The 12,849-nt window shown below is 43.9% G+C and overlaps 1 protein-coding gene across 1 annotated transcript in view; it reads left to right on the top strand.

The window, feature by feature from the left end:
* Positions 1–12,849, top strand: part of NELL2 (neural EGFL like 2) — a 357,636-nt gene that overhangs the window by 129,726 nt on the left and 215,061 nt on the right. Inside the window, exon 10 of the mRNA XM_088458020.1 lies at positions 12,028–12,130. Coding sequence (XP_088314146.1) covers positions 12,028–12,130 — 103 coding nt within the window. The remainder of the gene's footprint in view (positions 1–12,027; positions 12,131–12,849) is intronic.

Below are 12,849 nucleotides of genomic sequence, written 5' to 3'. Positions count from 1 at the left end.
GATATGGGAAGGGAAGCGCTGTGTGTGGGATGTGCATATGGGAAGGGGAGTCCTGTGTGGGATGTGGATATGGGAAAGGGAGCGCAGTGTGTGGGATCTGGCTATGGGAAGGGGAGCGCACTGTGTGGGATGTGGCTATGGGAAGGGGAGCGCAGTGTGTGGGATGTGGATATGGGAAGGGGAGCGCAGTGGGTGGGATGTGGATATGGGAAGGGGAGTGCTGTGTGGGATGTGGATATGGGAAGCGGAGTCCTGTGTGGGATGTGGATATGGGAAAGGGAGTGCACTGTGTGGGATGTGGATATGGGAAGGGGAGCGCAGTGTGTGGGATGTGGCTATGGGAAGGGGAGTCCTGTGTGGGATGTGGATATGGGAAGTGGAGTCCTGTGTGGGATGTGGATATGGGAAGGGGGAGTCCTGTGTGGGATGTGGATATGGGAAGGGGAGTCCTATGTGGGGGATGTGGATATGGGAAGGGGAGCGCATTGTGTGGGATGTGGATATGGGAAGGGGACCGCAGTGTGTGGGATGTGGATATGGGAAGGGGAGCGCAGTGTGTGGGATGTGGATATGGGGAGGGGAGTCCGGTGTGGGATGTGGATATGGGAAGGGGAGTCCTGTGTGGGATGTGGATATGGGAAGGGGAGCCCTGTGTGGGATGTGGATATGGGAAGGGGAGCGCAGTGTGTGGGATGTGGATATGGGAAGGGGAGCGCAGTGTGTGGGATGTGGCTATGGGAAGGGAAGTCCTGTGTGGGATGTGGATATGGGAAGGGGAGTCCTGTGTGGGATGTGGATATGGGAAGGGGAGCGCAGTGTGTGGGATGTCGCTATGGGAAGGGGAGTCCTGTGTGGGATGTGGATATGGGAAGGGGAGCGCAGTGTGTGGGATGTCGCTATGGGAAGCGGAGTCCTGTGTGGGATGTGGCTATGGGAAGGGGAGCGCAGTGTGTGGGATGTGGCTATGGGAAGGGGAGTGCAGTGTGTGGGATGTGGCTATGGGAAGGGGAGTCCTGTGTGGGGTGTGGATATGGGAAGGGGAGTCCGGTGTGGGATGTGGATATGGGAAGGGGAGTCCTGTGTGGGATGTGGATATGGGAAAGGGAGTGCACTGTGTGGGATGTGGATATGGGAAGGGGAGTCCTGTGTGGGATGTGGATATGGGAAGTGGAGTCCTGTGTGGGATGTGGATATGGGAAGTGGAGTCCTGTGTGGGATGTGGATATGGGAAGGGGGAGTCCTGTGTGGGATGTGGATATGGGAAGGGGAGTCCTATGTGGGGGATGTGGATATGGGAAGGGGAGTCCTGTGTGGGGGATGTGGATATGGGAAGGGGAGTCCTGTGTGGGATGTGGATATGGGAAGGGGAGCGCAGTGTGTGTAATGTGGATATGGGAAGGGGAGCGCAGTGTGTGTAATGTGGATATGGGAAGGGGAGCGCAGTGTGTGGGATATGGGAAGGGGAGTCCTGTGTCGGATGTGGATATGGGAAGGGGAGCGCAGTTTGTAGGATGTGGATATGGGAAGGGGAGCGCAGTGTGTGGGATGTGGATATGGGAAGGGGAGCGCTATGTGTGGGATGTGGATATGGGAAGGGGAGCGCAGTGTGTGGGGTGTGGATATGGGAAGGGGAGTCCTGTGTGGGATGCGGATATGGGAAGGGGAGCGCAGTGTGTGGGATGTGGATATGGGAAGGGGAGTCCTGTGTGGGATGTGGATATGGGAAGGGAAGCGCTGTGTGTGGGATGTGCATATGGGAAGGGGAGTCCTGTGTGGGATGTGGATATGGGAAAGGGAGCGCAGTGTGTGGGATCTGGCTATGGGAAGGGGAGCGCACTGTGTGGGATGTGGCTATGGGAAGGGGAGCGCAGTGTGTGGGATGTGGATATGGGAAGGGGAGCGCAGTGGGTGGGATGTGGATATGGGAAGGGGAGTGCTGTGTGGGATGTGGATATGGGAAGCGGAGTCCTGTGTGGGATGTGGATATGGGAAAGGGAGTGCACTGTGTGGGATGTGGATATGGGAAGGGGAGCGCAGTGTGTGGGATGTGGCTATGGGAAGGGGAGTCCTGTGTGGGATGTGGATATGGGAAGTGGAGTCCTGTGTGGGATGTGGATATGGGAAGGGGGAGTCCTGTGTGGGATGTGGATATGGGAAGGGGAGTCCTATGTGGGGGATGTGGATATGGGAAGGGGAGTCCTGTGTGGGATGTGGATATGGGATGCACTGTCCCTCTTTCAGATATGGGGTCACCAAAGGAGACTTTCGCCCTGAGCTCCACAAGGTCTAGGACCGGCCCTGGCTTCTGGAGTGTTGGCATGGCAGTGAATGCAGGGAGGGAAAGTGTGTGGTCTATGCTAGAGTGTTGGTAGTGAAAGCAGAGTGTGTGTCTGGGTGCTGCTATGGTGTTAGTGAATACAGCATACTTACCTTCCCTCCCCTTGCACCATAGAAGAGTATCCACATCTCCCGCATCCCGCCCACTTCCTAGTGAAGTGGGCAGGATGGGGAGATAAATGCTGGGAGGGGGTGCAGCTAAATGATGCAAAAACACAATTTATCCCCGCCACCTCATCACGCTCCCTTGATTCGTGGCTATTTGACGTGGCGGGAACTTCTGAGATAGTAAGCTGGCCCCGCCCCCCTAAGCAGTCTCCAGTGTCTAAGTATGGAATACAGAGGGGTGCCTGGGTGCTGTTGGGGTGTTGGCTGTGAATGCAGGGGGAGGAGAGTGTGTGTCTAGGTTCTGCTGGGGTGTCTGAAGTAAATGTGGAGGGCGGTAAGGAGTGAGAGTGTGTGTCTAGGTGTTGCTGGGGTGTTGGCAGTGAATACAGGGGGAGGAAAGTGTGTGACTGGGTGCTGCTGCGGTGTTGGAAGTGTATGTGGTTTAGGTGGAGTGTGAGTGCGGCTGAGACTGGGGTGTTGGTAGTGAATGCGAGTGGAGGAGGAGGGGGTGTAACAACAACTATCTCGCCTCTGGTATGAACTTACGCCCCTGATTCTTATGACTGCACATAACATTAAACAAAGCATACTGTAAGTCTGAAATCTGTAAAATCTATTATATAGTTATATAATATTCTATTATAATACGTAGAAGGATATTTTTCACCCAAATGTCCCCTTCCTCCAATTTGTAAAACACAATCCTGGTATCCCCATGGTTCTGAAGTTGTTTACCCCATATGATCCCTTCCATTCTCCTCCAGGCTGGAGAAGTTTAAATGTAAGCAGTTCAATGCTAATTTTCAATTTGGGAGTTCATTGAATCAGTCAAATTTTAGGTATGATTAGTATAGAGGAGACATATGGTTTTTTTACATAGTTCTCCTTTAATAAGCGTTATGTCTAAAGCAGGGGTGACCTCGCACAGCTCTCTCGGGCAGCACGCTGTGTGAGGCAGCAAAAATCGCTTTTAAAAACTTACACTTTTCCCTTTTTTCTCTCCTTCCAAGTTGTTTCTTTTTCTGCTATTTAATGCTTTGTCTAATACTGTATTTGCTGTTTTACTACCATCCAGTTAATATATGATGGTATTCATATAAACCATGAGTGCAAACATTATTTTTTGGTATCACACAAGAAATGAAGGTTGTTTTTGCATGTAATTTGAATGCATTTCAGACACATCATCCAGAATGTTGAAAACACAGGGGAACTGGATAAAATTTACTGTTTGAAAATTCCAGCTGCTTTATTAACACTGTAGTTAGATGTAAAATTTTACCTAAACTACATGATGAATTGACTTGCGGGTCAATTCAATTAGATTCAAGTTGGGTTCTGCGAGCCGTTCTCACGGCAAACTCACACCGCAAATTCCATTTGCAATTCAATTCCAAACTTGTATTGATTTTTCAGCAGAAAAATATTCATTTTAAGGTAAAAATGTCAGGACAGTGCAGATACCTCAGGTGCACCCATTCCAATAAATAATTTTGCACTTGGAGGGGTTTAAATAGCATAATATGGCCAATAAATAGATTGTTTTTAAGTGAATTTCTCTCGAAACATCAATAGTGGGTTAATTGTTGTAGGACAGGTATGTGGAGGTATTGTATTGATGGGAAAGGGATTTTAGAACTTGCAGATGAGAGCTAAAAGTGTTACAAACTTAAAAATACTGAAAAATTAATATACAGATATTTTTTCTGTACCCAAAATGCTGGAAAGACTTTAATTTGATAAAAAAACACTTGCTTGCTATAATTTTTCAACCTCTAATAAACAGTGCAAAAATCAGCCATTTGACAGACTTTAAGAACCTCCGGTACTTTTCTTATGGTCACTAACGGCCTTCTTTATGGTCCTGCTATCTCAATTGTCACTCTTTGAGGGTCCAGGGTGGTTTCCCCTCTTTTTCATGCACTTCTTCCAGGGGATGTAGTTAGTATGCTGGCGGATGGGATGCCGGCCATCAGAAGCCCTACACGGGACTAAAGATAGGCATCAAAATCCCGGTGCCAGTCTATATCCCGAGACCGGAATCTCAACTACCGCCATCCCGAACGAAAGCACACCCGGGGCATCTTAGCTGTAAGCTGTGTGGGGGGGGATGTAGGATAGGTTTAGGCACCATGGGGGGGTTAGGTTTTAGGGGGGAGGTTAGGGTTAGGCACCACCGGGGGGGTTAGGGTTAGGCACTTATGTAATACCCCTACAGGTCTCAGGTGATATAATACGATGACCCGGCCCTTTACCTATCGAAGAGGCTTCTTTCAGTTCACCTCTCCCACACGATACGGTAAATCCTGGGCTGAACTTGCAGAGAGGTAAGGAGGATAACCCAATAGGAAGGGAGTGACACCATTAATTTCAAAACACTTCTCGTTTATTCAAGTGGATTCCTGAGATTAATCGGAAAGTTTCCAAAAGGTTATAACCATACACCAACAGTATGCAATATGGATAAACAATGAACATACAGCCTGAGTATAAACTTGTGATACGAACTCAAAAATTATGCTACAGAAATACTATTCCAACAGGTTACCTGCACACATAAAATGGAACTACACTTTTAACTGATATGCATCACAATTGTTTGTTTTCTCTGCACAATCTATTCACACAAACTCAGCAAGTTGCAATATAAATCAATATACAAATAACTGCACAGTAAACATCAAATCACGTTGCCCAGCCCATTGTTCTACTCAATGCTGTAGAGGTGGTGCACATGAAAGGAAAAGCTGTAAATGTTTGGTCTCTTTGTCACTGTGGCCGGATGGTTGTAAGCACTAGATGGTAGAACAATTTAGGAGTACTCCACTACACTTCGGGTTAGAGTCCACTCATGAGATTAACAATCTTCTAATTTTAGAAGCAATGCTACTGTTGTATATTTATTAGCATATCCAAGGTACAGTATGGTGACTTGAGGAGTCCCTCACACGATGCAGACTGTGGCAGGGCATACACCTGTCATCTGGCTTGTGAAATACTGGTTGGTAAAGACAGGTTATATACAGGGAACAGCCACTTGGTACTGCCCTTTACTTTGCAAACAAATGTCTCTCACAGTATATGCAGCAGTTATTAGTACTTAACTGTGGCACTGGCTGATGACTCACTAGTCACAGATATATCTAGTTGTTCAGGGTGAAATACACTGTAAGGAGGTCCATGTGGTTTCAGATAGTTCAACAAGTACTAATGTCTGTGCATAGTGTGCAGTACTAAAAGTTCAGAACTCACCACACACAGCTTCCAAGGCAGTGACAGCTCAGCTCCCTCTTCTAGGGCTGCTGCTGACTGAGTGTAGCTGGTATCAGCACTGCCAACAGGTCTATGGCTCTAGGATTCTGATTGCTGTTGCTGAGTAGAGATTTGCAGCTCCTAACACTGATGTCCATGGGATACTCTCCCAGCTGCTCTCTCTCTCTCTGCAGCCTGTGTCTCTAGGGTCTGGCACTCTGCAGTCCAGCTGGCTCTCATTCCCAGCTCCCAGTCACAGCCTGAACAGGGGTCCTAGTTGCAGTTCTTTTCCCTTCTCTGGGTACTAGCTGCTTCTCTCTGCTATCTGCCGATCCCTCTTACTTTCACTTCTAGGACACATGGGATCTCAACCCCTCCTTCTTCTTCTGGCTTTACACAAACAGTTCAATCAGCATCCACTACTATGAGTTTAGGCAGAGCCTCTCTTTCATTTCCTGAATGCATTAACTCCTTCAAGTCCTGAAGCACAGTCCTGTGCAGTGGTCAGAGTGTCATAGTATAGCAGAACAATGCAATGTATTACACAACTAAGCATTTTCTCTAATACATAAATCACACTTATACATATATCTATTAACAAATCCCCTTCTCTGGTCTGAGATACGTACTCCATGGCTAACTATAGGTGGGGTACCAAACTAAGGGGGGACGGTTAGGTTTAGGCACTAACAGGGGAGGGATAGGGTGCGGGGTGGGCTTGTTAGGGTGCAAGAAGGGAGAAGGGGGGAGAGTTAGTATACTTACCCGACCCCTGTCGGGATTCCGAGCATCGGGATGCCTCTGTTGGCATTTTGACAGCAGGCATCCCGACTGCTGGTATTTCATACCCAACCCTCTCCCAGGTTGCATTTTGTAGAAATGTCACACACCCTCGCCATGAGTATTGTGAATTGCCATTTCTAATTGAATCCCGCATTTCTCAGAGGCACGCATTCATGTTATGTACGCGAGTTTCATGAAACAAACTCTCTTTCGGAAACTGTCTTCTAAATTGATCCCTTGAGATCTGATTCAGAGTTAGGAGTAAATTGTTTAAAAAAACAATAGCAATTGCATCTTGTGGAAAGCATGTTATAGTGCAAATTGGGCAGATTTATCATGTGCAGGGAGATTTATAGTTGGGAAGGACGTGCCTTAACTTAATTGTAAATTGCAGTGTAAAAATAAAGCTGCTACATGAAAGAGCAGCCATTTGTTTGCCTGCATGCAAAATAAATAAATAGATACATTTGCACCCCTTGTATTGCAACATTAGTTTGTTTTTCAAATTGCTCCTAACTTTAAATCAGGCCCTTGCACTATACGGGTTGAGTGCGGGATGCTGGTGCTCAGTATCCCAGCGGTCAGAATTCCGATGACAGCATCCCGACATGGTTAGGATGCAGACATCGGTCGGTAAGTACCCTATTCCTATCCCTAAACCTGACCCTCCCTCTCCATTCCTAAACCTAGCCCTTCTCCCCGACAGCCTAAACTTAATCTCCCCCTGCAGGCTAAACCTAAACCTCCCCCCCCCCCCCCAGTGCCTAACCCTAACCCCTAACCCTCCCCTTAACCCCACAACCGACCATCGGGATGTCGGCGGTCGGGATGCTTGGCACCAGGATTCCAACTGGTTTTGGGTTTCCGGCACTGGCATTCTGAGTGTCGGCATCCCGACAGCCAGGATTTAAAATACATCTCCACTATACAATAAAAGATAATGTGATAGAATATAGATTTATTCATCTAGAGCAATGTTTGTAATTAATGTTGCAATATTTTAGTGTGACTGAAGATAAGACTAATAAAGTGGTCTTGTATTTTTGATTAACGATGCACAGGAATTCAGTTCAATATTTGTTATTGTATGAGGGTGGTTCATTAAGTAAGGTAACAAGACTTCTCACGTGTGTAATGTTCCCTGTTTCATTCTACTGTAATTTCCCGCCAGGCCAGAGCATGTAGACCACTGCTTCCCCTCATGGCCATTAGCCTGCGCCTCATATCAGTCATATTGTTCTAACATCAGATGGCAGGACTGGCAGAAATTGAGGTGTGTAATGCAATCAGATATCTGCATCTAAAGGGCACATCAGCAGCTGAAATTCATCGCTAACTTGTTGAGGTAATAATGTCATGTCACAGAAACAGGTTTGGATTTGGTACACTGCCTTTGATAACAGCAGGACAGATGTTCAAGATGAGGATCAATCTGACCGACCAAGTACGTCCACCACAGATGACAATATGACATTGAAGGTCTGATTCAGGAGGACAGACGCATTTGAGTTGGTGATAGTGCTGATTAACTGAACATCTCGGTGGGTACTGTGCACAACATCATTCATGAGCAACTGGGGTACAGGAAAAAGTGTTCACGCTGGGTACCGAAGCAACTCACAGAAGCTAACAAAACCAATAGGATTGGATTGTCTCTTGTGCACTTGACCCTGTACCATGAGGAGGGAGTGCAGTTCCTGCAGCGTATTGTCACAGGCGATGAAACGTGGGTGCATCATGTAACACCGGAGACTAAGCAAGCATCATGACATGGAAACGCGCATCGTCCCCACCTTCAAAGAAGTTCAAAACAACTCCATCAGCAGAAAAGGTCATGGCGACCGTGTTTTGGGACCACAACGGCATGTTTCTTGTTGATTTTCTCACCAAGGCTGATATGTACTAAGTAGGAAAATGCAGTACAACCCCTCGAAAATAGCATTTTCGGGGGTTTTACTGAATTCCTAATATGTATAAATCACCGGAATGCTGCTTCGTCCTGATGGGTAACGCCACCTTCAGGTGGCGTTACCCAATAGAAGCCTATGGACTTCTTTACGGGATGCTCCACCTTGAGAGGGATCTGGTAAGATCCCTCCCATGAGCCCCCGCGGCTTTCTGTGCACGTGCAGAAGGATGCCAGAGGGACTTCTGGGTGTTAAACCCGGAAGTCCCTCTGCCTGGCAGCAATGCAAAGGACAGCTCTTATCGGAAGAGCTGTCCTTTGCGATATTCTTGGCACATACCGCAGTATGTACCTGAAGACAGGCCGGATGTACTGCATCACTATTGCAATGCTTAGTACATCCACCCCCAGTGAAGATACTGTGAATGCTGTCCGCTATTGCAACACATTGAGCTGGTTGTGGAGGGCAGTTCTTCAAAAATGACCTGGTTTGCTGCACAATAACGCCAGTCCACACTCAGCCAACCGCATGCGAGTTGTTCCGGCTCTACCATTTGGAGGGACTGGACCATCCTCCTTACAGCCCTGACCTGGCACTGAGTGACTTCCATCTCTTTAGAACAATGAAGAAGCACCTGGATGGTAGGTGCTTCGCAAATGATATTGAAGTTCAGGAAACAGTCATGTCCTGGCTTCAGGCGATTTACACTGATTTCCTCTATGCCAGGATAGATGCTTTGGTGTACCATTGGAACAAATGCTTAGACAAGTATGTGGAAAAATCTGATTATAAGTATATGTACGGGTTGAATAAATTTATGAAATAAGTCTGGTTAATTTATATATTGAATCACCCTTGTATATAATGTTGCATGGCCAGATAGACAGGAAAAAAGATGTGAATTGAATAAACATGTCCCATTGATTAGGACCTATTATTATTTTGCAGGAAATCCCCTTAAAACATCTGTTTTCAGGGGGTAACACAAATAATAAGTGTCCCCCAAATGTGTCTACGGGGGACAACACCGATATCTGCTGTGATCCCCCATTTTTGTCTGCAAAAGCAGCCCCATAGAAATCTGTGGGCCTGCTTTCTTGACGAATTTGCCAAACTCCAATATCCAAAGCTTTCTGGGCCCCAGTAGCTAATGCCATATGAGGATGTCATCAGCCCTTGTAGCTTCTAGACATAGTAGCTGAAATCACGGTTTTAAAACTGAGACGAATTAGCAGAAATTCTGTAATTGTTTGGGGCTGCAGTTCTTTTTTTGGGGGGGGTTTGAAGGTTTCTATGGATTTTGGCCGATTTCAAATTCAGTATGAAAATCGATACTTATTACATCTTGCCATAAATTTATATAAATGCTATTTGTCAATTTGAATCATTGGGCCTAATTCATATTTACTTTCATCGCCGTTGTTTGCAGATCTGCGCATTCACAGGAGCCGCAGTGCACATGTGCAGATCTGTTTCTGCGATGTCACTCGCTGTGCTTTAAAAGCCGCATCATGATTGACATGCTACTGGTGTTTGGGGGTGTTGATGGTGAGAGTTAGAGAAAATGGGGCTGTGTCGTCCCAGTTTTCCTGGGTGTACCGAAACCAGTGGCTGTGTCCTTGGAGATATCCTGAGTGACCTGAGGGTTGCACAGATGTCCAATGGTCACGCAGTTTATCCGATGTTGCATTTTTGGACACCGCAACAGATCAGACAAGCCGTCAGGCAGCGTGTTTTTACACAAGATGCCTCCTGCAACAGTTACATATTGTCGAACAGTCGCTGCATACAAAGATACAATACCTTTGAATCAACCCCATTGTACCTTAAGCCACCCACCATCCCATATACAATATTGTTGCCATAACAGTGAACAGTAGTTCCAATGGGGTCAAATATTCATTATAGCTGTAAAAACAATCAAATGTCAACATGTTCTATAAAGCATGGACTTAATACAACAGTTATTCAATGCTTTGGATAAATGTTTTGTTTTTCGCAATTGCTTTTACTCCTAATAGTGCAGTGTGAAAAAAATACTCCCATTATACACACCTATTTCAATAACGTATATCTGTATATTTAACAGATATTTTTTATGGTATGTGTAAGTTAAATGGCTCCACTGTACCACTGTTTCAGCTAATGTATTACAAAGAGGAAGCTGCTGTTTTCAAACCTCATTTCCTGCTGACTTTCTGACATGATCATTTATTCACTGGCAGGAGATTTTTAATGTGGGTTACCATGGGTTTAATGTGGGTTACCATGGTGCCCATGTAATTGACAAGTACCAATGGCTTACCTAAACAATAATTGTTGTGACTAGATATATTTGTATAATGCCAAATGGAACTGTTATCTGAGTGTGAAGCTATATCTTCATTTGCAAAGCGTTTGCTATGTTACATTTTATAAGTTTAGTGCTGACATCAGTTATTTACCACCAGAGTTATGTTACAGACCATTGTTGGCACACTTATAAACGTCATAGGAACCAACAAGATTAATTGGGAAAAGAAAATTAAGGTCACCCATGTGCAGGAACAACATTCTTGAGTAATAACCATAATACACCACCATTATAGATGCTCCAAATGTAGTTTGTAGTATAAAATACTCTTGTGGGTTAATGGATGCTTGTGAGACGGCCAACTGCATTGTTAGGGTCCAGCTTGTGAATTATAAAATGCAAAAAATAAGCTTTTACGTGTACCTCTATTTGGCTTCTCATAAACAAACCATAAATGAAAATGTCAAGTTATCAAACAGGTGTTAAAATGCTTTTCATTTTGGATTACTAATTTGCAAACTCCTTATCATAAAGATTACAATTTAACAGGATTAAAAAAAAAAAAAAAAAAATGTAATTATTAATTGTATTTTTTAAGCTCATTATCTATTTTTCATCAACTTTGCCCCAATTTTATTCAGATTGTTTGTTTTCTCAAAGCTTAAAAAAAAAACCTTTGACAGAAACAGCATTTTTGTGGGATGAATAGGAAATAATAATTATAATAAAGCTGCAACAAACTAAAAAAAATTAAGGAGTGGTGATTGCTTGCAAGTTCTATAAAGTAAGTAGAGAAGGAAGAAGATGACTGCACACAAAATACTCTCTTTCAAGCTAATAGATGAGTCTTTTGAAGTCTCCATTTCAGATAGGATAGAAACCGCTTTAATATATGAATAGGAAGTTTAATAATGATCATTTTAACATCATGTTGTTTTCAGTTTAGGTATATTGTTTTATTTAATTTATGAGCTGATAATGTAACTCATTATTATTTTTATTTTAATGTGTTGCCTATTGTGATTTCTGGATCCTGTGCATTGTTACCCTAACAATGCGGTAATTGATTAATAATAATTTATTAAAGGCTTAAGTGTAATTCAAAACATTTTTTCAGATACAGCAGATAAGATAAATAGATTGATTGATACCAAACCATTAAAAAGACATTTGCTACATATATGAAGCATTATCTTCTACCTATTGATATTGGTCCTTAGTATATTTCGAATATCATTATGAGCCGCTTGACGTACTATGTGACACAACTTTTAAATGTTGATACTATTATTCTGTATGTCTATATAGTGCAATGGTAATTTACTTAACTTTATTTTCATTCCACAGAATGGGACTGTTCAGTGTGAAACATTAATATGCACAGAACCGACTTGTCCAGCTTATTCTGCACCTGCTTTTGTTCCTGGCAAATGTTGTAAAGAATGCCAATGTAAGTGAATTTCTGTGACTAATGTTACAACTCACTGAGCTGTATTTTACATATTGTACATTATTTACTGTAAGTATAGTGGCAGGTTGCTTTTTCAGTTCAGAAATAGGTGAAACAGCCGTCATTGTAATATGAGTTTGGAATACTATATTGGCTAACTGTCTTATGTGTTATCAAATTCTTTTTTACTGCATAATACTGAATCAACTCTTTGATATTAATTACAATGGATTTCCATGGTATTATATGTCTGCAACATTACTATTTTAATATAATATATTATTAGTGATATTGCTGCATTGAAACGTTGAGCCCACTGTGTCAGATGTTTTAGTATTGTATTGTTTTTATGTTTTGTATTGAAGCTAGGAGTGCAGCACTTTGGAGAATGTGTGTGTGTGTGTGTGTGTGTGTGTGTGTGTGTGTGTGTGTGTGTATATATATATATATATATATATATATATATGTGATACAGTGTTAACGTACATTTTTTTATTTTCATGTTAAGTATTGTAGTATATATACTTTTTGTTGTTGCTGACTGCGCAAGGTATATACAGGTCATTTTTACAGTGCGGGTACCCTGCTTTTTTCTATAAATCAGTAAATATCCCCTGCCTATCTTTCTCTGTGTCCAACATTTGCGCCCCCTGTGTTATGCAATGCTAGCTAACGCAGGCTTTGTGAATACAATGCCTTTTATCCAGATTTTATGTTGT

The sequence above is a fragment of the Taudactylus pleione genome, unplaced genomic scaffold (genome assembly GCF_031769625.1).
Source record: "Taudactylus pleione unplaced genomic scaffold, aTauple2 ptg000041l, whole genome shotgun sequence".
Lineage (NCBI taxonomy): Eukaryota > Metazoa > Chordata > Amphibia > Anura > Myobatrachidae > Taudactylus > Taudactylus pleione.
Note: the sequence above shows the minus strand (reverse complement) of the source record. Positions and strands in the feature narration are given on the sequence as shown.